The sequence below is a fragment of the Hypomesus transpacificus genome, unplaced genomic scaffold, assembly GCF_021917145.1.
Source record: "Hypomesus transpacificus isolate Combined female unplaced genomic scaffold, fHypTra1 scaffold_505, whole genome shotgun sequence".
Taxonomy (NCBI): domain Eukaryota; kingdom Metazoa; phylum Chordata; class Actinopteri; order Osmeriformes; family Osmeridae; genus Hypomesus; species Hypomesus transpacificus.
In genome coordinates this window covers 9,686-37,286 of record NW_025814019.1, presented here as the reverse complement: position 1 = coordinate 37,286, position 27,601 = coordinate 9,686, and the positions used below count along the sequence as shown (strand labels likewise).

At 51.6% G+C, this 27,601-nt stretch overlaps 3 protein-coding genes across 4 annotated transcripts; 1 reads left to right on the top strand and 2 right to left on the bottom strand.

The window, feature by feature from the left end:
- Positions 1 to 2,361: 2,361 nt before the first annotated feature.
- Positions 2,362 to 22,948, top strand: LOC124465451 (dnaJ homolog subfamily C member 17-like; the record flags this gene model as incomplete). The annotated part of the gene is made up of 3 exons (XM_047017227.1): positions 2,362 to 2,442; positions 4,237 to 4,359; positions 22,680 to 22,948. Coding segments are annotated over 3 exons (321 nt in total), but the record flags the coding sequence as incomplete, so codon positions are not given.
- On the bottom strand, positions 9,151 to 13,356 carry LOC124465453 (cdc42 effector protein 3-like). Its single transcript, XM_047017230.1, has 2 exons — positions 12,925 to 13,356; positions 9,151 to 11,392 (listed from the first exon to the last, which is right to left on the bottom strand). Exon 2 carries the CDS (start codon positions 11,253 to 11,255, stop codon positions 10,644 to 10,646), a length of 612 nt encoding a protein of 203 aa, XP_046873186.1. The 5' UTR covers positions 11,256 to 11,392; positions 12,925 to 13,356; the 3' UTR covers positions 9,151 to 10,643.
- A 2,748-nt stretch (positions 22,949 to 25,696) lies between the features above and the next one.
- gchfr (GTP cyclohydrolase I feedback regulator) lies at positions 25,697 to 27,174 on the bottom strand. 2 transcript variants are annotated; one of them, XM_047017229.1, is made up of 3 exons: positions 26,793 to 27,174; positions 26,128 to 26,219; positions 25,697 to 25,895 (listed from the first exon to the last, which is right to left on the bottom strand). In XM_047017229.1, exons 1-3 carry the CDS (start codon positions 26,826 to 26,828, stop codon positions 25,766 to 25,768), a joined length of 258 nt encoding a protein of 85 aa, XP_046873185.1. In that variant the 5' UTR covers positions 26,829 to 27,174; the 3' UTR covers positions 25,697 to 25,765. The 2 variants fall into 2 exon arrangements, with proteins under 2 accessions (XP_046873185.1, XP_046873184.1); XM_047017228.1 differs by having other exon boundaries at positions 25,702 to 25,895; positions 26,128 to 26,222; positions 26,793 to 27,138.
- Between the last annotated feature and the right edge of the window lie 427 nt (positions 27,175 to 27,601).

Here is a 27,601-nt window from a genome sequence, read left to right as displayed (position 1 = left end):
AATTATCTCAAATGATTTAAAGGTATTGACAGATTTTAGGCTGAGGTTGAAGCTAGCTTTATATAACATAGCAACACCACCACCTTTCTTTGAAACACGAGGGATGTGTGAATACGCAAAATCAGGAGGCGAAGCTTCATTCAGGGGGAAATATTCATCAGGTTTTAGCCAGGTTTCGGTGAAACCAATCAGGTCCAGGCTGCAGTCAGACATCAGATCATTAATCAAAACGGCCTTTGTGGATAGAGATCTGATGTTTAGGAGCCCAACATTCCAGTATGGGTTTTTGGCAGCTTTAGACGTAGATAATACTTCTGAAAAGGTGGCACTGTTATCAGGAAACTGAGTTGGAAGAGCAACGGGTGAGCAAGGCTGAATATATATTAAATTGGTATAATTCCTAATAATTGAGGGCCGGAATTTGGAAAAAGGGCGGGGGGCCGACACCGTCTCAATGGGAAAAACAACATCAGCAACCACCCTGGCTACACTACAAGCTGAGCTATCGGGGCCCCAACAGCTCACAGCATGCCTATCAACATACCTATCAGACTCTCTAAGAGACTGTAGCCCGGCTTGTTCTAGTGAGTGTCAGGTCTGCTTTAGAATAGCTTCAATATTCCTAGACAAAAGAAAAGCACCTCTCCAGCTAGGATGGAGCCCGTCACTTTTCAACAAGCCAGGTTTGGCCCAGAAACGAGACCAATTATCTACAAATCCTAAACCCTGTTCTGAGCAAAAGCGAGCCAACCAGCGGTTGAGAGAGACAAGCCTGCTGTAGATCTCGTCAGTCCCCCTAGCAGGTAGTGGGCCAGAGACTATTACTCGATGCCGACTCATCTTTTGAGCAAGGTCACATGCCCGAGCAATATTAACCTTCGTGACCTCTGACTGCCTCAGCCTAACATCATTGGTGCCGACATGAATGACAATATTCTCATACCTATCATCAGTGCGTGCGCCATGTGCCTTAGCTTGGGCATTTGCCTTAGCCCTAGTGCTAGCCAGCACCCTAAGATTAGCTTCTATGTCGGTAGCTCTGGCCCCAGGTACACAGTAAACTGTCGCTGGTCCCTCCAATCTAATGTTACGAGTGATGGAGTCACCGATCACTAACGTCTGCGGAGTCCCACTCCCACCATGCTGCAAAGGTGAAACCGGTGGGGCTAAACTTGAGTCCTCACTCACGCTAGGACTCCCTGTCTGTGATGTTGCGCCAGTCGCATCTAAAGTTATTAGCATACGTTCTTCCTCAAGCGACTGAACGCGACTCTCTAATAGAGTCAACTTTTCGAACAAAATGACACATGTAGGACAATGTGAGTGGGTGTGAGACATTATAATTAACTTACGTTAATAGTTTATGCCAGCCAAGATAATTCGTCAGAACGTTGAATTGGCTAGTTCAACAGGAACAGTAGCGTCGAGCTCCAAGGAAAAAAGCCGTGCCGAGTAAACCTATAATTGAGACAGTAGATGTATAGATTACATCGGTAACGACACAATAAATGAATAAATGAAGTAATATATAAAATATAGCAATAAACAAGACAAAAAAGTTTGGGAAAAGTTTGGAGCAGCTCAGGTGCAGCGCGGTAGGTCGTCAGACAGGAAACAGTTCAACTTGCAAAAACATACGTTCCTTTGCTGAGGAAGGAACTGTATGTCAGGTGACGCTCTGTACCAAGCACAGGCTGTGTGCTTGTACCTTGAGAACATCTCAGAATTGACATCTCCACTAGCCCAGAAGCCCTGATTCCCTCCTGTATCATTATCACTGCAGCTGACAAAGATCCCTTTTACTGCAGCCACCCAGGCCAGGCCAAGTCCCCCAGCGTCTCCTCCCCATCTTCTCCTCTCCTCCCCCATCCTCTCCTTCCCCAGTTTTGTACCAGAACTTGGTTTACTGAAGCTTTTCACGTAGACACACAGAGAGTGAAGGAGTCCAGGACTCTGTCCTGACTCAGACCGACCCAGGCTGGTCTCTGTCCTGACTCAGACGGACCCAGGCTGGTCTCTGTCCTCAGATCGACCCAGGCTGGTCTCCACTGTGAAACGCTCCAGAGGTCACTGTTTCTAAAGATCATTTGGCTCTCTCCCACTCTCTCTCCCACTCTCCCACTCTCTCTCCTGCTCCTACCTGACTGATCGTCCCGATTGGGCAACTTCTATTCCTGCTTTTCCAGTCCAAGTCTGTGTTTGATTGATAGTGTCTTCCACTGTGAGAAAACAGTTTGAAAATATTAATATCTGGTCATTTTTCTCTGTCTCTCTCTCTCTCTCTCTCTCTCTCTCTCTCTCTCTCTCTCTCTCTCTCTCTCTCTCTCTCTCTCTCTCTCTCTCTCTCTCTGTCCTTCCTAGTATGGTGATGTTTTAAACGTCCTCATATCCAGTAAGAAGAAGGGAAGTGCTGTGGTGGAATTTGCAACCGTCAGAGCAGCTGTAAGTTCCTTGGCATTTTTTTGTTTGTTTCTCATTTAGCAGACGCTCTTACCTGTGTGTGTGTCTTACCTGTGTGTGTGTGTCTTACCTGTGTGTGTGTGTCTTACCTGTGTGTGTGTCTTACCTGTGTGTGTGTCTTACCTGTGTGTGTGTGTCTTACCTGTGTGTATGTCTTACCTGTGTGTGTATGTCTTACCTGTGTGTGTCTTACCTGTGTGTGTGTCTTACCTGTGTGTGTGTGTCTTACCTGTGTGTTTGTCTTACCTGTGTGTGTGAGCGTGTGTGTGAGCGTGTTGATAGAAACCAGGGGACCTGGGGACTGAACCAGCTGATGGTCTAGTGTGGCTCCCCTGTGTTGTGGTGAGCTAGTTTGCTGTGGCTCCCTTCCAGAGAGCATCTCTGGGGGCCAGGTTGCCCTGCCTAGCTCAGGGCCCCCACACAGTCTGCCTAGCTCAGGGCCCCCCACACAGTCTGCCTAGCTCAGGGCCCCCCACACAGTCTGCCTAGCTCAGGGCCCCCCACACAGTCTGCCTAGCTCAGGGCCCCCCACACAGTCTGCCTAGCTCAGGGCCCCCCTAACAGTCTGCCTAGCTCAGGGCCCCCCACACAGTCTGCCTAGCTCAGGGCCCCCCACACAGTCTGCCTAGCTCAGGGCCCCCCTAACAGTCTGCCTAGCTCAGGGCCCCCCACACAGTCTGCCTAGCTCAGGGCCCCCCTAACAGTCTGCCTAGCTCAGGGCCCCCCTAACAGTCTGCCTAGCTCAGGGCCCCCCACACAGTCTGCCTAGCTCAGGGCCCCCCACACAGTCTGCCTAGCTCAGGGCCCCCCACACAGTCTGCCTAGCTCAGGGCCCCCCACACAGTCTGCCTAGCTCAGGGCCCCCCACACAGTCTGCCTAGCTCAGGGCCCCCCTAACAGTCTGCCTAGCTCAGGGCCCCCCTAACAGTCTGCCTAGCTCAGGGCCCCCCTAACAGTCTGCCTAGCTCAGGGCCCCCCTAACAGTCTGCCTAGCTCAGGGCCCCCCTAACAGTCTGCCTAGCTCAGGGCCCCCCTAACAGTCTGCCTAGCTCAGGGCCCCCCTAACAGTCTGCCTAGCTCAGGGCCCCCCTAACAGTCTGCCTAGCTCAGGGCCCCCCCTAACAGTCTGCCTAGCTCAGGGCCCCCCTAACAGTCTGGGGGACAGCCCACCCCTGGGTCTCATGAACACACACACACACTCTCACCAGCCCACACACACACACTCTCACCAGCCCACACACACACACACACACACACACTCTCACCAGCCCACACACACACACACACACACATACTCTCACCAGCCCACACACACATACTCTCACCAGCCCACACACACACACACACACACACACACACACACACACACACACACACACACTCTCACCAGCCCACACACACACACACACACACACACACATACTCTCACCAGCCCACACACACACACTCTCACCAGCCCACACACACACACACACACACACACACACACACACTCACACACACACACACACACTCTCACCAGCCCACACACACACACTCTCACCAGCCCACACACACACACTCTCACCAGCCCACACACACACACTCTCACCAGCCCACACACACACACACACTCTCACCAGCCCACACACACACACACACACACACAGGGGCCGGGCTGGAAGACAAACTTCAGTCCAGTCTTTAACAGAACGAAGAGAGGAAGGGTTCTGTGGGACCTGAGGGCACGGCCACTCTGGCTGTGGGTACACAACACTAACTGGCTTGTTCCTACAGGAACTGGCTTTCAAGAACGAGAGTGGTTTGACGGGGAACCCTCTGAAGATCTCGTGGTTGGAAGGACAGCCTGAAGTCATCTCTCCAGTGTCTCTCGGCCCCGGCCTGTCCTCACCTGCACAGGTATGTCACCAGGGAGACGGCGTGGGCGTGGCCTCTAGGAGACAGCGTGGGCGTGGCCTCAGGCTGGCTGTCATCTGAATGTGCTTAGTCCTGACTCCCCTTCTCTGCTCCACCAGCCTTCATGTCTGCCCCATGTTACAAAATCCCCCCACATGTACCGCTTCCAATCCAAATAACATTTCTTAAACACCACCCCGCAAAGGAGAGGTATGTAAACCTCAGAGGTTTTATTTTTGTATCGGCGAGCAAATATTGCCCTAGCACTTGCTCTCTCCCGGTGTGCTCCAGAACAATGTGTTTGGTTAAATGGGTTGAAGTTTGTTTGGTTTGGATGGGGCTGTGTTGGGCCCCCGCCTGGCCCCTCCTCCTGGTAACGTCCGACCCCAGGAGGCCGGGGGAATGTGCTGCTCGCTCGGAGGCACGCGGCAACCAGAGACGAGCGGCCGACTCTAATGGTGGACTGGCACGACACTGCAGCACCTCCCCCTCCTCCTCCCCTCCCACCCACCACCATGCCAGACTCCTCCTCCTCCTCCCCCTCCTCCCCCTCCTCCCCCTCCTCCTCCTCCTCCTCCTCCTCCTCCTCCTCCTCCTCCTCCTCCCCCTCCTCCTCCTCCTCCTCCTCCTCCTCCTCCTCCTCCTCCTCCTCCTCCCCCTCCTCCTCCTCCTCCTCCTCCTCCTCCTCCTCCTCCTCCTCCTCCTCCTCCTCCTCCTCCCCCTCCTCCTCCCCCTCCTCCTCCTCCTCCTCCTCCTCCTCCTCCTCCCCCTCCTCCTCCCCTCCCACCCACCACCACGCCAGACTCCCCTCTCCTCCTCTACTTTTACCTCTCTTACACACACACACCTCTCCACCCCCCCCCCCCACACACACAGCACCCAGGGTGCACATCCACGCACACTGGGACATGTCACACTAATATGTTTTAATGTTGTTATGGTAACTGGTTTGGCCTTACAGATATCCGGCGTAGATTGCTTCATCTCTTTTTAGCGGGCTTTTACAGGGCAGAGTATGAAAACATGATTATGGTCATTTTCACATTAGCCCTCAGTGGAGAGGCCTGTATGACATAATGGTAGATCCAGTGGATATTAGGAGTGCTGTCCTACATCTGGCTCAGGGTTGAGGGGGAGGGAGAGGGGGAGGGAGAATGAATTGGAATTAGGGAGAGAATGAGTGATGCTTTAAGCGATGGTGGACTGCTCTGGCTCTTTCCTTTTTCTTTCTATCTGTCTCTCCATCCCTCTGTCCATGTCGCCCTCCCTCCCTTCCCCTCTCTCTCTCTCTCTCTCTCTCTCTCTCTCTCTCTCTCTCTCTCTCTCTCTCTCCCTTCCCCCCTCTCTCTCTCTCCCTCCCTCCATCCCCCCCCCCTCTCTCTATCTGCTCCAGCGACGGCAGTGCCCCCTGGCCCCTCAGACCCCCTGGCCCTCTATCCTCCTGGCCCCCCAGACCCTCTGGCCCTCTATCCTCCTGGCCCCCCACACCCCCTGGCCCTCTATCCTCCTGGCCCATCAGACCCCCTGGCCCTCTATCCTCCTGGCCTCCCAGACCCCCTGGCCCTCTATTCTCCTGGCCCGTCAGAACCCCTGGCCCTCTATCCTCCTGGCCCGTCAGACCCCCTGGCCCTCTATCCTCCTGGCCCGTCAGACCCCCTGGCCCTCTATCCTCCTGGCCCCCCAGACCCCCTGGCCCTCTATCCTCCTGGCCCGTCAGACCCCCTGGCCCTCTATCCTCCTGGCCCGTCAGACCCCCTGGCCCTCTATCCTCCTGGCCCGTCAGACCCCCCTGGCCCTCTATCCTCCTGGCCCCCCAGACCCCCTGGCCCTCTATCCTCCTGGCCCCCCCACACCCCCTGGCCCTCAAGCCCAGTCTCCCGCTCCACTCTGCCTAATAAGTGGTCTCATTCCTCTGGTGTGGCATCCCCTGTCTGATCAGGTCAGAGAGCATCTCCCTGCTGTCAGTCTGGGTTTGGTGGGCTCTCCAGACCAGATGGGTCCCTGTTTCTGACCTTACATGGCTGTTTATGTTTAGAATGTACAAACTGCAACCAAGGTTTGTCCAGGGTGTGTAGTGTTGCTCCACTCCTCCACACGTGTTCAGCTCCTCTGTTTGGGAGAGGATTTAGTTTCATTTCCTGGTAGGGCTTGTTGTTTTGTGTCTCAGCCCGGTGCCATAATAAATCCTTAACGAGAACGTTGTGAAATGAGTACATCTATGAAATATGTCTTGTAAATCGTTCTCAAGTGAGTGTAGTTCTCTTCTAATAGCCAGATTGTCATGGAGACATATAGAATTACGTGCTTCATGGATACTAAAGGAACAATCATACGACACTGAGGGTGGTTTGTGTGACAATAGGTGCTTTATGTTGTTCCGTCATGGTAGAAGCAGAGGTCACGGTGATGTAGCGCTCCTCGGAGAACACATCTGTTCTCTGACTGGAGGGACCACAGCCACACTGCTAGAACTCGAACCCAACCTCACAGAATATCTATGCTTTTGGAATCCACGTGTGAGCAGCTGTGGTGATCCTCCATTACAACCTGTAACAAAATCACGTTCTAGGTTTTGAAGGTGACACACATGGAAATCTCATTGGCCTCCATTTTAGTTTTTTGTATATTGTGTTTCTAAAGCAGGCCTGTAGGTGGGTGAGGGTGATTCTAGAGCAGGCCTGTAGGTGGATGAGGGTGATTCTAGAGCAGGCCTGTCGGTGGGTGAGAGTGATTCTAGAGCAGGCCTTTCGGTGGGTGAGGGTGATTCTAGAGCAGGCCTGTAGGTGGATGAGGGTGATTCTAGAGCAGGCCTGTAGGTGGATGAGGGTGATTCTAGAGCAGGCCTGTAGGTGGGGGAAGGTGATTCTAGAGCAGGCCTGTCGTCAGAAGTAACCAGGTGAAGCAGATGGAGAACAGGGTGACCTGGTGTGACTGCAGGGCTGGCAGCTGTCGCAGTGCTGGACCTTCCCTCTCCTGGGGAGATAAGGAGGAGGAAGGAGTCTTCTAACCACACAGGGGACAGATGGTGCTGCTCAGCGTACAGCTGTTATCTGCTTCCAGTTGTTATCGGATTGAATGGATTTAGATGAGTTTGGATAGACATTAGAGAGGCTGTGGAATGCAAGGCTTGCTGACTGAATGGGTAGTCTGGGATCTGAAGTCCTAATATTCTGTAGTCAGTTATTGATTAGACATTTGTTAAGACTGAATTCAACAAGAACCTTTGGTCTTATCACTGACTGCAATCTTCCTAATAAGGACTAGATTCTAATAGGTCTTCCTCTTGGGGTTTTGGACTAGTTGTCAGGCATGATAATAATCCTTGGTTATCTTAGTGGTCATCTTGGTTAATGTTTGAAAGCCTTGTGATTGGGATGGTTCCTGTGGTGTATTATGGATATCATGTTGTGTGTGTGTGTGTGGGTGTGCTGAGAGGGGTCCTGGGCCTGAGTTAGTACTAAACAGCAAACAGGGCGTATGGCTGCACTCCTGTAACGCACCGTGACACTAAGGACTGTTCTATAAACAATATTGCTTTCAGGAACTCTCCCCTCATGCAGCAAACCCAGGCTGAATATTTTCAGTAGCATTAGGTTCTTCTGCCAGACACAATTAGGAACAGGAATTTCTCAGTTGTCAAAACAATGCCTCAGAAACATTTTTCAGCAAATCAAAAAAGAGAGTCTGTGAAAACCACCCTCTTCTTGTGCGAAGCCAGGGAGGGTTCTGGGTATTCTCCATGATAGCCAGATTGGAATTTGCAGAGAAAGTGGTACCAGATGTGATGGTTGGGGTACCTCACAGTTTAAGATGCTTGGCCATTTTGCGCTCCGCCAAGATAATTAGTCTTCCAATTCCAGCCTCTCTGTTCTCACATCAGCCGTGAGGTCAGACGCTCGTCAGGACCAGCACAACCTGATCGCGCGTGCGGAGAACGGCTCGTATGGAGCACGGCTCGTATGGAGCACGGCTCGTGCGGAGAACGGCTCGTACAGGCGGTGGGGGTGTCATATGGTCCAAGGACAGTCTGTGAGGGGGGTGTGTGTGTGTCTGTGGTGTGTTGGTGTGTTTGTGGTGTGTGTGGTGTGGGTGTGTGGTGTGCGTGCGTGCGAGCAGACATTGTCCTGATTGGAAAAGTACCCAGTAGATCCCAGATGTGGAGATGTCTACAGCCATGGGGAGCCTGTGTTTCTGCTGTAACCTTGTTCTCCATGAATTGTTTTTTAGGGGTACATATACTCTCTTTTGAGGATTCTTCTGTAAAGCAAAGTGATGATAACAGATTTGAATGTTTCTGGGTGGACTGGAGGTTCTACTGCAGGCTGTGTGTTTGTGTGAAGCAGTGTCCAGAAGAACTCCACACCAGGGGTTTAGAAGGCTAGGTTGCGTTAGTTAATACACCATTTGCATCAGTAACCCTGGTAGACTTTGTGACGTAGTGTGAATACTTGTCTTTTGTCCTTATCTGGGGTGACTCATGCAAGCTGCTCCCTGCTGTACAGCAGTCACTGCTACCTCATTGTTCAAGCAGGTGTTCAGTGCTAAGCCAACCGTTCAACGCCTTCCTCATGCGTCATTTCCTTTAAATACCACCATCTTTCAAATAGAAACTCCCTGCTAAATAGATTGAAATGTCTTTTGAATTAGTTACCCTCAACCTGTGTTTGATATGATGCAGTCTGTGTGTGTCTGTTGTTCCAGGTCTGTGAGCATGCTGTGTGTCTGTTGTTCCAGGTCTGCTGACCGGTTATGCTTCAGTGCTGCCTCAACAAGCAAAAACATGTCAGTCCATCAAAGTGTGTAAACAGTTTTATACAAGCCTTTCAGAATGCTCATCAGTGCAATTCTTTGAAGTTGACAAGATTTGGAGTTCCCCCGTAGAAAATAATAAAACAATCTATACAGTAAAACACTCACTGTTCAGCCAGCGTTATTTTCATAAACAATAATAAATAACACCCTGAAGTATATTACACCAGATGTATAATAAGATGCATAGAGCAGATAAAGGGACTTGATCTGATGCTGTTCCTATGTTAGCAAGGGGCCTGGAACCTGGGTCCCTGGCAGGTGGCTATGAGGTCCAGGGGGCCGGGGGGGGGGGGGGGGGGGGGGGGGGGGGTTGGGCCTTGGGCCTTGTTTGCTCAGCAGGTACTGTTTAAACCCTCATCAGTAGCCCAGGGCAGTAATGGATGTCTCTGGGCCCCCAACATGTGGAAGTATCGGCTTACCCCTTGCCCCCTTCCCACTCCCGCGCCACTCAGCACAACCAGGGACTGCTATTTACAGCTGAGATAACAGCTCTGGCTGGCTGCTGGCGTCTTTGCGGGGGGGCCTCTGGTTGCAGCCTGGCTTGCCACCACTGGCTGGCTTTATTGGAAGCGGAGCCAAATGTTTGTTTTCACTGTGTTGTTGAGCAGTAGAGAAGGGGGCACCTCCGTGCACCCTGCAGGACTGCCACTGGAAAGCGTGCAAAGGAGAAATAGCGGAGGAACAAGAAAGCCAGATCCTAACAGCTCAGGGACCTTGAAAAGCTTGGAGGTTTTTTTTTCTCCTCCCCAACATAACACTTAAAGTCAACAATCACCTTAGTGAGAAACAGGAAAAATGTGTAGAATGAGAAAGACAGACTAGAATGTTCTCTCTTCACTGCTCTAGTACTTGACAGAAATAAAAGTTCAATGATTAACTGGACACAGACTTTATCAAATGCTGTGACAGATAAAAGCTAAAAGAACATGAACTTCGAACCCTCAAAGAACAAAGTCAAAGTTACTCTTACATTCAGATAGATCATTTATATGTATATAGCATGAACAATTTCTATAAACTGGTTACGACTCAAAAAGATAATTTGCTTCACTGAGTATAAGTAGTGGAAATAGATACATTAATAAAAGAAGCAGAATTCTTGCCAGTGGGATGGATTATCTCACACTATTGATGGTGTAGCTTCGTCAACCAATCACCTCTTACGTACACTTACGTCAACCAATCACCTCTTACGTACACTGACATCAACCAATCACCACTTACGTGCTGCTAATTGAGTGAGGCCACAGTTCTATTCAAACAGTCTTGTGTTAAACTGACTCCTACAGTCTTCATGTCAGAGATGATATCAGTATGTCCTCTGCCTTGCAGTATCTTCTTATAGTCTCTGACTTAGGTCATAAAGAGGTCTAGTGTGAGGATAGGTTCCAGAGGATAGGTTCCAGGGCTAGTGCGACCAAATCCTGCCAGTGAAGACCTTTTACTGAACTCCAACATGGGGCCTGTCTTCTTGTTTAGTGGTGGAGTTTCTCCATCACCTGTAGCACGTCGTCCAGGATGGAGGGGCCCAGGTCTAGGCTGAAGGAAAAGCCGCTGTCTTCCTCCTGCAGGGTGGAGTCCTCTGGGCAGGTCAGGGTGGAGTCCTCTGGGCAGGTCAGGGTGGAGTCTCCGTCTCTCCCTGAGCTCAGACTGCATCTGCCAGGGCTGTAGTTGTCCCCCACCCTGGGCCTGGGACCCTGCTCCTCCACCTCACTGTCCAGCAGGGGCATGGAGTTACACTTGGTCCTCCTGTGGGAGGAGCTGTGAAGGATGCTTGGCCACCTGGGGCTGTCTGTTTGCGGGGGCTCGTCCAGGTTGAGTCGCGGGGGCTTGGGGGGCGGGGAGCAGGCCAGGAAGAGGTTCTGCTCGCTCTGGGAACTCTGCAGCAGCAGGCTGTGTCCCCGCTTCAGGAAGGACAGGTCCCCGAAGCTGTCCGCGTGGCCGTCGTTCCCGATGTGGGTGACGTGGCGGAAGTCTGCCAGTGGCAGGCTGATCATGTTGACCGACAGCACCTGCCTCCTCCTGTGGCTGCGCCCCGACCAGTACCCAGACCCAGGCTTCCGCTGCAGAGACGCCCTCAGCGGCATCCTCCTGTCCTCGCGTGTCCTCGCGTGTCCTCGCGTGTCCTCCCGTGTCCTCGCGTGTCCTCGCGTGTCCTCGCGTGTCCTCGCTCTTCTCAGGCAGGAAGTGGGTGTGAGCCGAAGATCAGAGGCAGGCGTTCACCCTGGACATCAGAGAGAAGACCCAAACCAACAAGTGTTAACATCGGAACAAACCTAACCTCTGATTGGAGGGTGAACATGATGTCATTGGCACATACAACACGTCAGATCTGAATGTCCACTTCTAGAACAACAGTGTGCATGGTTGAAGCATGTGATTGCACAGTTTCCCAGCTCCAGATGTTACTCTTGGACTGTGTGGAGGCTGAGGTGGAACAGCAGGCGTTGTTTAGAGAATGCACCTGCTCTGCTCACTTAAATCATGGAATTCCTCATTATTTGGCGCCTGGGAGCTGGTCCAACACGTGCTTTGAAGTGTTTCGATTCTAAATGTTTATACTTCTTGAATCGTGCTGTTTCCCATAAATACAGGTGTGCTCTGTTAAGCCCACTAGAGGAAATGCCTCAGCCTGCCTGCCTTACAATAACCATGCACCAAATATGGTCAGTCTTACAGGAACAGTCAGAAATACTTTAGTTCTTATTTGGATTTTTTTTTTCGTTCTTTTTTTTCCACTTTTATCGAGAAGAATAAAGAAGAAGAATCTTGTTAACTGACATCCTTAATATTTGGACGTTCTGGACCTGCTGCTCCTGGTTGTACAGCAGCAGAACTACCCAGATATATTGTACAGTAATAAAGAGTTACTGAATGACCCCACATCTCATAACTTCAGATTATACTTCATCTGTGAGGGATGGATCTGGTTTGGTGAGGGTTTTTAAATGTTTTCTCATCCGCATTTGTAAACTTTTAGCCGAACAAATGTTCGTACGATAGTGATTAGAGAAAGTCCAGTTTATCCAACTGACATGATTGAGGAGAGGTAAAAGAAAGTTATTTTCATGTCCTAACATTTTGCATGCTTGAGAACAATGTCCAAGATAAAGTAACCCTTGTGCTAGTTCAGCATGGATACAGTCATTTAGGGTTTTGTGAGTTGTAATCATTTTATTGACCACACAGAGTGTGGTTCATCAACTCTGGCATGTCCAATGGACAATCTCAGTGGTCTCCCTGATTTTTACAGTCCTCCTAACAACTTCGTTTGCATTAGATCTGCCTTCGTGACTTGAAACACTCACTCAGTAAATTTGTAAGGCACTACGGCAAACATGTTTTGTTGCCCCGTAAAGGTTTATCGGCTCTTTAGAAGCAGCGGGTGATTGGAGAGTGCGGACACAACAACATTCCTTCCCAGTCATGTCAGTTAGGGAGGGCTTGTTCCAGCCCTGGTGGTGGTGATGATGATGATGATGATGGTGTGGGGGACGGGCTGTGTCCAAGTGGGAATGAAAGAATCTGAACAGAGGCCAGTTTGCTAAGACCTTTTAGCGTAATCCTCCTCAATCTACCTGAACGCTTTAGAGAAGGACCTTGACTACCTGTCCACAGTGAACCAATCCAACATCGCTGATTGTAATTATATTTTGATCAATATCATAGAACAGTAACTATCATATACGTGTATATGATATATATCATACTTGTGTGATCTTTTTTTGAGGTTTAGAGATATGGAATAGTTCTTACCGTGTGTAGATCCAGTGTGTGTGCCCTTCAGATGTGTGTCAGGAAGCTGAGTGGAGCCTCTACCTGCTCATCCGCTCCGCCTCGACATGACGGGACTCGCCCAACTGTCGACACCACCGCCAAGTCCCACATGAGGCTGGTCCTCGAATCAAACTAGTCTTTCAACCAAAAGCTGTCGCTCACGTCTTACCTGAGTCCTAACGATAGTGGAGTGGTTCAACACCCTCTCAGAGGACCCTCTCTGTGCTTTTCCCGCTTCTTAAGGTCCTTTCAGTTGACACAGACAGTAGTCTAGGCGACGGCTCCCAGCAGGGTAAAGTCCAGGCAGGTGTGTCTGTGAGTCTCCTGGAACTCTGACAGAGTGCCCAGGTGAGGTAGGAGTGCAAACAGGGAGGACATGCAGCTGGGGTGGCTGTTCCTCCCCCTCCTCCTGTCTCTGAGGCCTGTGTGTGTGTGTGTGTGTGTGTGTGTGTGTGTGTGTGTGTGTGTGTGTGTGTGTGAACCCAAAGATGATGTAATTCTCCATGTGGTGTGTGTGTTCAGTGGTGTCTGTCTGTCTGGCAGCACCTGAGAGAGGATGTCAGCTTCTGTGCTTGGCCACCTCACAACGCTGCAGAACGCAGGAACACGACAGCGAGCATTTGAGCGAGCATGTGTGTGCCAGTCCAGTTGGAGCCTGAGTGCATTAATGAACTTATGTGTGTACACTTCCCCTGTGTGTGTGTGTGTTCCCCTGTGTGTACACTTCCCCTGTGTGTGTGTGTGTGTTCCCTTGTGTGGGTGTGTGTGTTCCCCTGTGTGTACACTTCCCCTGTGTGTTTTGGAGCGAGCATGGGCCTACACACAGATGGGGGTTAACTGATCACTAATCTCCATGTCATTGTCTCTACTCTGCAGATTTCCTGTGCTGGTCTCTGTTAGCTTGTCCAAAGCCCCCTCACGCTAACACAGGCCGTTCTGGTTGACTGGAGACCCCGAGAACCAGAGTGCTATTGAATGAAGCCCTTCCCTCGCTCACAGACAGGCATGTGCAGGCAGGGGCAGGGTTAGGGGCAGGGGTTGCACAAGACTGATAACTTGTTGCCGTTCCAATTCCCACGCCTTTGGCTTGCTACATCACCAGCTGGAATGTGGTAGGAACAGCCTGGTGGAAAATTGATGTAACTTGTCTCTTAATATTGTGGAAGCAGGAAAGATCCTTAAGATGTGGTCGCTTTCCACATTCAGATTTCTATAGCCAACACATTAGGCTAATACTATGGTAAATACTCACATGTAGCTTAGTTAATGCTAGGCTCCCAGCATCCTCTGCATCATAACCAGCTGTGAGGACAGAGACCCTTTACGAGTTAAACAGTATCAAGTCTCAGAATGGGATTTATCAGAATGGGATTTATTCGCCATGAAAGTTTGCACATACAAGGAATTTGCTTTGGCAGGAAGGTGCATACAATAAACATATAGGAATCTTACATTTAAATATGTGGTCTAACTATACTCAGGATACATAAACTAGCAACTCCTAGGTTAACTCCTAGGTTAAACAGACATGGTGTTAGGGAGTGGATTTGTATGCAGTTGTTCTTCTTTTGGAATCCTTACAGTTGGCTCCAACAGACTAAAAACACTGCCCTTCCCTGTTCTCCTGCAGAAGAACTGGTCTGGCTCCACACACACCCTCTCCCACACATGAAACAGTTTCTGATCATAACATTTGTTCAGGACTAGAATCAAGGTTTTCAACCACCCCCCTTTAAGCAGGCTTTTGGTATTGTCCCTGCCACAGTTCTGCTTCCCTACGTGCACAGCAGCTTCTGAGCAGATCTTTAGTAGATGGACTAGCTTCTGTTAGCTGTGCTAGCTTCTGTTAGCCACTGGTCACTGTGTAGAACATTCCCCCCCCCCCAGATTCAGGCTCAGGATTTGTTTCCACTTTAACTCCTGAACACCACAATCAGCTCTCACTGTCTGGGATCCAAGTCCAGGGGATTGTTAACACAGGGGTATGTGCAGGTGGGGGAACACAGGGTTATGTGCAGGTGGGGGAACACAGGGTTATGTGCAGGTGGGGGAACACAGGGTTATGTGCAGGTGGGGGAACACAGGGTTATGTGCAGGAGGGGGAACACAGGGTTATGTGCAGGTGGGGGAACACAGGGTTATGTGCAGGTGGGGGAACACAGGGTTATGTGCAGGTGGGGGAACACAGGGTTATGTGCAGGTGGGGGAACACAGGGTTATGTGCAGGTGGGGGAACACAGGGTTATGTGCAGGTGGGGGAACACAGGAGGAAGGGTATTAAATGTCAATGAAGTGGGGGACAAGTGTATTTGTTTTGGTTTGCGAGTCACAGTGGTGATGTGTGTCTGTCTTACCTCTCATACTCTAGGTGTCCGCAGTTAGGGAGGGAGTCTCTGTATCTGTGTCTTCTTTTGGGGGTTTAGGTTGGTTGAGGTGCCGATCTATGGGCGTATCTGCTCTCCTGGTTCTGCAAGGCCTGCTTGTCGAAGAGCTGTCTCCTCCAAGCCCGGCTTCAAAGAGCTTTAGACATTTCTTGGCCCTCTTCTGCTCATCCAGGGCCTGGCTGGCCTTGGCTTCCCTAACCCTCTCCTGAGAGAACAGTTCCTCCTCCAGGCTAGCTGTCTATCTTCCAGGCTGGTGTTTGGCATGGAGTGCTTCCTCCTTGGCCCAGCGTCATGCCTCCCTGGTCAGGGTGTGAAGCTCCAGAGCTGCCCCCTCCAGCTCTATCTGGGCCAGCCAGGGCATCACCGACATGGGCTGTGGCTTTCTGAGCCTCCAATTTAGCTGTTTCTACCAGCTGTCCGCTTTTTGTCACATATCGTTGCCATGAGCTTTGGTTTGAATATATATAGTATATTTAACCGCGTGCAGACATGCGTAAATAGTGATTAAGCGGGAAAAGTCGGTTAGTGATTCTTCACCAATTATTTAACATTCGCGGCCAAATACTTAATCAACCTAATAACGCAATGGAAGTCAAGTAAACCAGGTCCAGCTTCACCCAACTGGTTAACCTCACTTCACCTGTGGTTTGTATAATATCCTATTTACCCAAATACACTCAGCAAAATGTGCCGTCTGGCCAGGTCTTCATTAAAAACGTCTTTTGGGGAAGCTTTTCTCGCGCTCCTCTTACGAGGGTTAGACTGAGGGTACTTAGCAGCCGTGTATCCCTCCATGTTTTGATATGGAATCTGTTGCAATCAGAGGGCCCTTTCCCGGAAGGCAAGCCTCTTTGTGAAAGACATAATTCTGGTATTACAAAGATGTATTGTTGAATTTTACATAGCGAATCAGCCCGCTCTCTTATTATAGGAAAGCCAGAGCACATCCATCATAGCGAAATAAGCCAGAGCACAGGGAGTTCACGTCTCCACAGCCATTTCTCTGTCTTTTTGTTTATTTCTCTTTCTTTCGGGGCTTCCAAAGGACGAGTCTCTCTACTATCCAACAGGCCCCAGTCTCTCTCCTATCCAACAGGCCCCAGTCTCTCTCCTATCCAACAGGCCCCAGTCTCTCCTATCCAACAGGCCCCAGTCTCTCTCCTATCCAACAGGCCCCAGTCTCTCTCCTATCCAACAGGCCCCAGTCTCTCTCCTATCCAACAGGCCCCAGTCTCTCTCCTATCCAACAGGCCCCAGTCTCTCTCCTATCTAACAGGCCCCAGTCTCTCTCCTATCCAACAGGCCCCAGTCTCTCCTATCCAACAGGCCCCAGTCTCTCTCCTATCCAACAGGCCCCAGTCTCTCTCCTATCCAACAGGCCCCAGTCTCTCTCCTATCCAACAGGCCCCAGTCTCTCTCCTATCCAACAGGCCCCAGTCTCTCTCCTATCCAACAGGCCCCAGTCTCTCTCCTATCCAACAGGCCCCAGTCTCTCCTATCCAACAGGCGCCAGTCTCTCTCCTATCCAACAGGCCCCAGTCTCTCTCCTATCCAACAGGCCCCAGTCTCTCCTATCCAACAGGCCCCAGTCTCTCTCCTATCCAACAGGCCCCAGTCTCTCTCCTATCCAACAGGCCCCAGTCTCTCCTATCCAACAGGCCCCAGTCTCTCTCATATCCAACAGGCCCCAGTCTCTCTCCTATCCAACAGGCCCCAGTCTCTCCTATCCAACAGGCCCCAGTCTCTCTCCTATCCAACAGGCCCCAGTCTCTCTCCTATCCAACAGGCCCCAGTCTCTCTCCTATCCAACAGGCCCCAGTCTCTCTCCTATCCAACAGGCCCCAGTCTCTCCTATCCAACAGGCGCCAGTCTCTCTCCTATCCAACAGGCCCCAGTCTCTCTCCTATCCAACAGGCCCCAGTCTCTCCTATCCAACAGGCCCCAGTCTCTCTCCTATCCAACAGGCCCCAGTCTCTCTCCTATCCAACAGGCCCCAGTCTCTCTCCTATCCAACAGGCCCCAGTCTCTCCTATCCAACAGGCCCCAGTCTCTCTCATATCCAACAGGCCCCAGTCTCTCTCCTATCCAACAGGCCCCAGTCTCTACTATCCAACAGGCCCCAGTCTCTCTCCTATCCAACAGGCCCCAGTCTCTCTCCTATCCAACAGGCCCCAGTCTCTCTCCTATCCAACAGGCCCCAGTCTCTCTCCTATCCAACAGGCCCCAGTCTCTCCTATCCAACAGGCCCCAGTCTCTCTCCTATCCAACAGGCCCCAGTCTCTCTCCTATCCAACAGGCCCCAGTCTCTCTCCTATCCAACAGGCCCCAGTCTCTCCTATCCAACAGGCCCCAGTCTCTCTCATATCCAACAGGCCCCAGTCTCTCTCCTATCCAACAGGCCCCAGTCTCTACTATCCAACAGGCCCCAGTCTCTCTCCTATCCAACAGGCCCCAGTCTCTCTCCTATCCAACAGGCCCCAGTCTCTCTCCTATCCAACAGGCCCCAGTCTCTCTCCTATCCAACAGGCCCCAGTCTCTCCTATCCAACAGGCCCCAGTCTCTCTCCTATCCAACAGGCCCCAGTCTCTCTCCTATCCAACAGGCCCCAGTCTCTCTCCTATCCAACAGGCCCCAGTCTCTCTCCTATCCAACAGGCCCCAGTCTCTCCTATCCAACAGGCCCCAGTCTCTCTCCTATCCAACAGGCCCCAGTCTCTCCTATCCAGCAGGCCCCAGTCTCTCTCCTATCCAACAGGCCCCAGTCTCTCTCCTATCCAACAGGCCCCAGTCTCTCTCCTATCCAACAGGCCCCAGTCTCTCTCCTATCCAACAGGCCCCAGTCTCTCTACTATCCAACAGGCCCCAGTCTCTCTCCTATCCAACAGGCCCCAGTCTCTCTCCTATCCAACAGGCCCCAGTCTCTACTATCCAACAGGCCCCAGTCTCTCTCCTATCCAACAGGCCCCAGTCTCTCTCCTATCCAACAGGCCCCAGTCTCTCTACTATCCAACAGGCCCCAGTCTCTCTCCTATCCAACAGGCCCCAGTCTCTCTACTATCCAACAGTCTCTGCTCCGGCCCTCACCCAACGCTGACTGCTTTCTCTTTCACATTTCACAACCAAACTCCACAGCAAAACTGTGAAGCGCACTGTACCATCCTCACATAGCCACTAACGAGACACTCTGGGGCTCAGTCCTGTGCAGAGATGGCAGAAGTACACACATCCTTCACTCAAGTACAAGTACAGATGTTTAATAAGACTGATAAAGTTTAAGTGCTGACTGCACTTTTTCACTCAAGTGAAAGAAGTATGGGCTCTTACATAGTAAAAAGTATCCATTACTACTACCTGTTGGATCTCACATCATATTCATACATTAGTACAAGAATACACACAACAAAGGTTTGTAGGATTTTTCAAGCTTTTTTAATTTTAGGATTTCTTTAGGGATTTTTTTGTGAACCTTTCTAACCTTTTTTCCACACACTCCACGACAAAATGTTTCTATGATATCTATGAGGGGAAGGAGAACAGAGTTTTTTACTATAATAAAAGCGTTGTAAGTTCACCTCGCAATTTCCCCAGAAATGTTACCCCTCAATAGTTATATTAGTTTGTTACCTACCTGAATTCAAAACATGATCCTATCACAAAACTTTATATAAATGGAGGCAATTCATTTAGAATTTGTTTTCTATCCAAACTTTGACCACATAGGTCTTTGTAGAGTGAGATTGGGTGTGAACTCATTTGAAACGTGAGAGAGGGCTTGTGGTTGGCCATCCAGAAGCCAGATGTGTGGTGGTTCTGTGTCTGTTATGTTTGGAACAACAGACAGGATGTGGACTACGGGCCTGTTGCTGTACTCATAACAGTTTCAGGATGCAGGATTTGCGCTGTCATGACGACAGCGTCTGGAACTGCAGACCTGGACTACTCCTGCACTGTTGTCTATCCCCATGAAGAAGAATGATGGATCTTCTGTGTGTAAAGCCAGACGTTTCTCTTCACAGGAGTCTCATTAGCTGTGGCATGTCTGATTCCACTGCCAGGGTGCATTTGTTTGACTTAGCACGAGTGTCTTACAATACATCTTACAAATTGCAACAAATCCACTCATTTCGGATCATTTATTCGCATCATGTATGGGATCTTTTGTTTATTAAACAGAGTTCTGAAACAGCCTATCGTTTCATATGTGGCCTGCAGGAGCTGGCAGCGGCTCAAGCAGTCAGGACCATTAGTCTCCTGACACCTCAGAGCCACAGGATGGTCCTGCTTGGTTTGGCCCAGTGAGGCTGGAGGAGCCCCCTGGAGGAGCCCCCTGAGGTCAGAGTGTTCTGAGGGGAGGTGATGGGGTTCTGAGGGGGCTCTGAGGGGAGGTGATGCGGCTCTGAGGGGAGGTGATGGGGAGGTGACGGGGCTCTGAGGGGAGGTGACGGGGCTCTGAGGGGCCTCTGAGGGGAGGTGATGGGGCTCTGAGGGGAGGTGATGGGGAGGTGACGGGGCTCTGAGGGGAGGTGACGGGGCTCTGAGGGGCCTCTGAGGGGAGGTGATGGGGCTCTGAGGGGAGGTGACGGGGCTCTGAGGGGAGGTGACGGGGCTCTGAGGGGAGGTGATGGGGAGGTGACGGGGCTCTGAGGGGAGGTGACGGGGCTCTGAGGGGGCTCTGAGGGGAGGTGATGGGGCTCTGAGGGGAGGTGATGGGGCCCTGAGGGGAGGTGATGGGGCCCTGAGGGGAGGTGATGGGGCTCTGAGGGGAGGTGATGGGGCTCTGAGGGGAGGAGACGGGGCTCTGAGGGGAGGTGACGGGGCTCCGAGGGGAGGTGACGGGGCTCTGAGGGGAGGTGACGGGGCTCTGAGGGGAGGCGACGGGGCTCTGAGGGGAGGTGATGGCTCCCAGTCCTGTTAGCCAGGGACGTCCCTGTCTATCTGAGCGGTACACAAACGCTCTCTCCAACCTCTCCTGTGAGGGCTGCAGGCTGGTGGTCTGTGAGGGGGGGTGAGCCTAGCTGGTGTGAGTCTACATGATAATGGGACCTTATGACATCACCCCCCCCCCCCCCCCCCCCCCCCCCCAGCTCTCTGCGGTCCTCAGAACTAGATTGGAAACAGGAGGTAATAAGCTGGACATGTCTCTCCTGCTTACCTCTCCTGCCTGGGGGCCCTGCATCTCTCTGAACTTGATGTCAATAAGAGAAGTTCCCATTTAATGCTATGTTCCTTCTTATCTGCCTTTGGGTCATAATTGACCAAATCTGATATCTGTTCTCCCTCCTGCCTCCCCGACATCACTGACAGCCCCTGTGGAAATCATGGAACACACAGGTCAAACATGGAGCCCATCTCATCTCATCTGGCGGGAAAACACATGTTTAGTCACCTCACACTCCACTGATGGACTCTCTCACACACACACACACACACTCATCCTGACTCACACACACACAGTGTGACTCACACACACCCTCCGGTTGCTGGAGGTTGTGATGTCAGGACTGGGCCAGGATCAGATGTGGGTGAGCTTTTGGTAGAGCCTGGCAGAGTGACATCAGCTACGCCACTCGTGTGTGTGTGTGTAAGAGAGAGAGTTGAGTGAGTGAGTGAGTGAGTGAGTGTGTGTGTGCTGGCCTCATCCCAGATGTGTTCTGTGCTCCTCATCCTCCTCTGTCATTATCAGCAGCGTTCAGTGTTCCTTTAACCTGTTCTGAGCTGGAGACACGGTGTCATGTGATCAGGGGGGTCAGTCATGTGATCACAGCTGCTCCTCCTCGCCCTGACACGGTCATGGTCCATGCCCAGGGAGGCACAGCCGAGTCCGGCCTCGTACTGAACCAGTCTGCTGTTGGAGAGGGCGCCCACTAGAGGGCGGTGCAGAGCGGAGGCGTGCGGGCGGGGGGCTGGGCGAAGGTGTGCGGGCAGGGGGCTGGACGGAGGTGTGTGGGCGGGGGGCTGGGCGGAGGTGTGTGGGCGGGGGGCTGGGCGGAGGTGTTAGAACGGCAAGAAGGTACCTACGTCCTTTTGTTTGGTTTAATTGAAGAGACAACAGTTGTTTATTTACCTAACGGGGCTTGCGTGACATTTCATGGTTACATGTCAGACAAGGTCTTCAGCTCACATTACTGGAATGATAATCACAGACTCCCAGCCCTTTATCCAGGGGCAGAGAGAGAGGCTGTCTGCATCCACACACCAGCCCCCCCCCCCTCTCTCTTCCTATTTCTCTCTCTCTCCTCCCTTGTCTTGTCTCTCTCCCGCTGGCGGATGCAGGACTACCCTGTGATGTCTTCCAGATGCTTTACCTCAGAGAGACTCTCCTCCTCACTTTTCACTCTCTCCTCCTCTCCTGTCTCCTCTTCTCACGCACCCTCTCTCTCTCTCTCCCTCTCCCTCTCCCTCTCTCTCCCCCTCCCCCCCAGCTCACTGTCTTGTTATAGAGACACTTCCTTGGCACTGCAAACTTCCTTCATCTAATCCTATAAAACAGGTTTCTTCTGTGGACCCTAAACTCCCCTCCCCTTCCCTCTCGGATTAGGGACAGTGAGTGTTTGTGTGTGTGTGATATAATAGTATTACGTGTGTATATCAGTGCATTGAGTTTAGGTGTGTGTGCGCGTGTCTGTGTATGATATAATAGTATTACGTACGTGTGTGTGAATACGATGAGGTGATCCGATTCCGACCGGGTGTGTGTGAGACTGCACGGGGTCTGGAGGGTCTAGCCTGCTGGCCCTGACCTCTACAGCTCTTCATGTTTGCTATTGTCATCCCACTTGTACCTGAGATGAAAATGTTGGGCTCCTCTCCACCCCCTTCTCTCCCCCCTCCTCTCTTCTTTCCTCTCCTCATCTCTCCTCCCCTCATCTCTCCTCCCCTCATCTCTCCTCCCCTCATCTCTCCTCCCTTCTCCTCCCCTCATCTCTCCTCCCCTCATCTCTCCTCCTCTCATCTCTCCTCCCCTCATCTCTCCTCCCCTCATCTCTCCTCCCTTCTCCTCCCCTCATCTCTCCTCCCCTCATCTCTCCTCCTCTCATCTCTCCTCCCCTCATCTCTCCTCCCCTCATCTCTCCTCTCCTCATCTCTCCTCCCCTCATCTCTCCTCTCCTCATCTCTCCTCCCCTCATCTCTCCTCCCCTCATTTCTCCTCTCCTCATCTCTCCTCCCCTCATCTCTCCTCCCCTCATCTCTCCTCCCCTCATCTCTCCTCCCTTCTCCGCCCCTCATCTCTCCTCATCTCTCCTCCCCTCATCTTATTTCTCCTCTCCCTGTTGTATAAACACAGACACTGTGGGCAGGTGAACAGTCCCACCTGGATGTGATTGACATGTGTCTCTGCTGCCCCCTGCAGGGCTCCCTGAGCAGCGAGCGGGACTACGAGAGCGTGGTGCTGATGAAGATGAGGCAGGCGGCCGAGAGACAGAAGCTGATTGAGCAGATGCAGAGAGAGGACGAAGAGGCGTCCTAGCACAGGAACAACCTGACACTGCCAGCCTCACATCCGTCTGCACCAGCAGCTTTAGTTTCATAAAGCTTCATCTGGGGTTTAAATCTCTTTTCAGGATTATCATTTTTTATAATGACAAAAAATAGACTGTAATAAATATGATGTTTACTGAACTGGCTTACTGTTGACTGTTTTAAATGTTTCCGTTTTACAACATCGCTATCATGATGGAATGGTTCTACTGTAGCAGGGCCCAGTGCTCGTCCAGCACTGCGCGGTCAGCAGAGACCAGAACTGTGAGGAACGATGTCTTAGATGACAGACCCGACTCCCTGGCATTTAACAGACAGACAGACTATAATCAAGATTCACCTAATCTTAAAGGTCCTGAGCATAGGCCTGGACCCTTGAAAGTAGTTGATGCTTGTAGCCCCCCAGTATCCACCTCGACCCACCAACCCACCCTCTCCAAGTACCGAAACTATCTTCCGCCCTTATCCGCTGTTGAAACATCATTTCCTCATTCCGTCTTCATTCTAAGATCATGCAGCCAGCTAAGGTCAAGCTGTTGAATAGGTTGAGTCTCACGGCAGCCTTGACCACAGAACCCAGCTGAGCAGAGATCAGGCTGGCTCCATGTGAAACCTGCGGCTGGGCTGCAGTCTGGTGGAGCTGCAGTCTGGTGGAGCTGCAGTCTGGTGGAGCTGCAGTCTGGTGGAGCTGCAGTCTGGCTGGGCTGCAGTCTGGTGGAGCTGCAGTCTGGTGGAGCTGCAGTTTGGTGGAGCTGCAGTTTGGTGGAGCTGCAGTTTGGTGGAGCTGCAGTCTGGTGGAGCTGCAGCTTGGTGGAGCTGCAGTCTGGCTGGGCCGCGTGCGAGGACCGACCCTTGGGGTTGGTAAACACTGTCTGAAGGTTCACCACATTGCAGAGGAATTATTGTGAGGAGCTGTAAGGACACAGCCATGTATTCTCTTTTTTCACTTTTCTCTCGCATGCTACGCCGTTCAATTTCAAATGGAGTATTTGTATAAAAAAGGCCTGTTCCATGTGAGGATAAACCATGACATGTTTTTTATTGACCAACAGTTCATAAAATCGAAAAGGAAAAAATGATTTCCTAATCTCATTTAGTGAGTTTCACAATGGAGGGGTTTGTCGAAGGGCGTTTTTCGAGGAAGAGGTGGCTGCTGGGAAGGCTGCCCCTTGGGATCTCCGGCCAGACTGTGGTCTCCAAGCCGGAACACACCCATCCTTACAACTCCACGGAACATCCTAGAAACAAAATAGATGCATTTGCTGGTCCCCTGAGGATCTGTGGTGTTGTGGAGGCTCCGCTCGCGGGCGCAGTGTTTCCTCCTGTCATCGTGTTGTTTAGAAGCCTGGACCTGGCCCTGGACGCTCCTCGCTAATTAGACGGCTGCTTTGATACCGGGCCTGTTGGAGACCGGGCCAAGTCACGTTGCAGGCAGCAAGCCTGGCAAAGGCTTAGCGATCAGAGCTGGCCTGATGTAAGACACGCACGCAACTCAGTTTAAATGAGGCTGTAAATGAGGCCACCCAGCATTGCTGGCTCTTCTACTTCACCCTCCACCCCAGCCTCCAGACCTCTCCACTGGGTACACACACCCTCCCTCCACCCCAGCCTCCAGACCTCTCCACTGGATACAGACACCCTCCCTCCACCCCAGCCTCCAGACCTCTCCACTGGATACAGACACTCTCCCTCCACCCCAGCCTCCAGACCTCTCCACTGGATACAGACACCCTCCCTCCACCCCAGCCTCCAGATATCTGCACTGGGTACACACACCATCCCTCCACCCCAGCCTCCAGACCTCTCCACTGGATACAGACACCCTCCCTCCACCCCAGCCTCCAGACCTCTCCACTGGGCACACAAGGGGGTAGGGGCAGGCAGGGGAGGCCGAGGAACATCCCCATGTGGTCTGCTGTGGTGGGGATCCCTCAGCTGGGAAACCTCCTCAGAGCAGACCAGCAACACAAGGCCCGCACACTTCTCTACTGACTGGTTTCCTCAGGGTGGGGACATAGCTTACTGACCTCCTAACATGGTGAACAGTTACGGGCGGAAACTCTTACAGTTGCTTATGAATCAAAACAGATTTCCATCCATGATATGTCATTTTTATTGCCCCTTTCTACATGGATTGATACATTGTGCATTGTCACATTTTGTACATTTAACACATCATTCCTGATCCATCGTAATACATTTATTTGCTCTAATTGAGCCAAGACGAAGGACTGATGGGCGGCCGTCATGCTGGTCGAGGGGATATATTTGCTTTTCCTAAGTCCTAAAGCAGAGTAAACTAACTTTGGAACCATTCCCTGCACACACTTGCAGTCTACTGCAGTGGCTGTCGACTTGACAGAGTAAAACCACTGAACTACTCACACTGTGTCTTCATTATGGAACTGATTGCGTCAACAATAACCTTGCTCACTAGCTGGGTGTAGGAGCGCCACATCATGCAGCTCAGAGTTCAGCTACCTCAACGTAGAAACAGAAAAGAAGCTCTCACAGGACTGAGAGTGGTAGACTTTTGTAAACATGACCTCCCCAGTATCTAAGGGGGTCACATGGTCGTGCTGTGAGGAGGTCAGGGTGGATTGGAGAACGTGTCACCTCTCCGCTGCCTGTGTCTGGTGCCAGGGTGACAAGCTGCCCTCCAGCCTACAGGACGGCCAGCCTCCAGGCTCCAGGACGGCCCCCCTCCAGCCTCCAGCCTCCAGGACGGCCCCCCTCCAGCCTCCAGGACGGCCCCCCTCCAGCCTCCAGGACGGCCTCCCTCCAGCCTCCAGCCTCCAGGACGTCCAGCCTCCAGCCTCCAGGACGGCCCCCCTCCAGCCTCCAGCCTCCAGGACGGCCAGCCTCCAGGACGGCCCCCCTCCAGCCTCCAGGACGGCCCCCCTCCAGGCTCCAGGGCGGCCCCCCTCCAGGCTCCAGGGCGGCCCCCCTCCAGGCGACTCACTCTGCCTCGCGGTGCAGACACCACACCAGGGTCTGCCCCACGCCCGTCATGGTCACCACTCGGAAGCCGATCTTCTCCAGCTTGTCCAGAACCACCCGAGGAGGGTCGTCCACATGGTACTCAGAGCTGCCAAAGGGTTAGGGTCAAAGCACGCACACGTTATGCCTTCAAACACACACACTCAAAGCACGCACACGTTATGCCTTCAAACACACACACTCAAAGCACGCACACGTTATGCCTTCAAACACACACACTCAAAGCACGCACACGTTATGCCTTCAAACACACACACACACATATAGCATTTCATATTAGAATATAATAAACGTGTTCAGTGGTACAACTCGATACTAACAAGTTGTTCCCCAGCATGGTGGTTTTCCTGGCTCCTAGGAAGGTCATGATGACAGGGTCTGAGTGCTCATCCCCCACCAAGGTGGGACCAGTCTCCTGAAATCAACAGCAGGAACAGCCCTTAGCTGACACACAGGCTGGTGGATCCACACTCTGATCGCCTGCACCACACCATGGCTGTGGTAGATCAGCCCACCAAACTGGGACTGGTTGATTACCAAGCTTTTAATAAGAAACATGACCAGTGCAAAGTCCAGTGCGTAACACGCCGGTGTGCCCTGGCACGTGCACTAGACTCTTTAGATTATTCATAAGAACAGACATAACCCCAAGTCGTTCACGTTTCTGTGTTTTAAAAGATTGCACAATCGACTAGCACACTAGCAGGCCAAGTGATACATCTGGCAACATGCGGTTTGAATTTAGGACAGGCAGGGCACCGTGGCCATGTTCTGCAGTTTGTAGTTCCGTTTTCTTACTGATAAACATATCAATATACATATGTTGAGCAAACACCAACAAGATAGATTATAACAGTATTAAAAAAAAACTAGTAATGATTCATCTGTGACTACGTGTACGCCAATAATTGAAAGAGCGAAGGCTGTCAGTTGCATCGCTGCGTCTCTAACCGTGCAGACCAGAGGACGAGGAGAATTTACTAACCAGTCTGATCTGAGTGCTGACGAGGACATAAGGCATCCTGACTCAGCGGGGAATCCTCCTCTGGGAATAGATGTAGACGGGCTTCCAGACACGCGACAGTCTCTGCTCAGAGTTGCGCTTCTACTGACAGCGGAATGCGGAAACACCCACGATCATGGACCAATCACAGCGCTCCTCTTCATCTTTCAACAGAGCGGCAGCAGAGCGCAGACGCTCTTGTGCCATCAGCTTGCTCAACAGGCTGTGTGAAGTATCGAATGAAAGTCAAATAAACACACATGCTACTCGAGACAAACCCAGTAAGGCTACATTTTCTAAAGGAGGATATGGATATGGTGCCAGTGAAATTTCAAATGTAGGCCTATTCAATCTCAAGATGTCATCAGTTTCTATTTCAGTCTTTATCTCGAGACGTTTAGACTATTTACGTTTTGCTTGTTGAAAACTCTGGAGATGTAATCTCTGGCTGGAGTGTAAAATATAGCTGGGGTCTTGTTGCAATTCAAGCTACGCTCCCCCGTCGCGTTTGGCGGTCTGAAAATGTGCCATTTCTGTCATGGTTTGCCTGTGCAGTTCAGGTTTCTATTTTAATTATGTGGTTTGGGAAATTGTACACTATGTCCAGTGTGGTTTCAGCCAAACACGGACGTGAAGCAATATTCAAGTTTAAATGTGAGGGGCTGCTTTAGGCTACAGCCTGTAAGTAAGTTAAACTAAACTCAAAACCAAGCCTGCCGTTGGTTGATTTGAACTCTATGTAATCCTTTGCTGTCTGATTTGGGAAACTTTAACGTGACTTGATTTCCCGC

Excerpts from the sequence above, each read along its gene's own strand:
- LOC124465453 (XM_047017230.1), bottom strand. The coding sequence starts at position 11,255 with ATGCCGCTGAGGGCGTCTCTGCAGCGGAAGCCTGGGTCTGGGTACTGG.
- gchfr (XM_047017228.1), bottom strand. The coding sequence starts at position 26,828 with ATGCCTTATGTCCTCGTCAGCACTCAGATCAGACTG. Across the intron at positions 26,223-26,792 it reads TCAGCACTCAGATCAGACTG|GAGACTGGTCCCACCTTGGT; the intron begins GTTAGTAAATTC and ends TGTTGATTTCAG. Across the intron at positions 25,896-26,127 it reads ACCATGCTGGGGAACAACTT|CTCTGAGTACCATGTGGACG; the intron begins GTTAGTATCGAG and ends ACCCTTTGGCAG.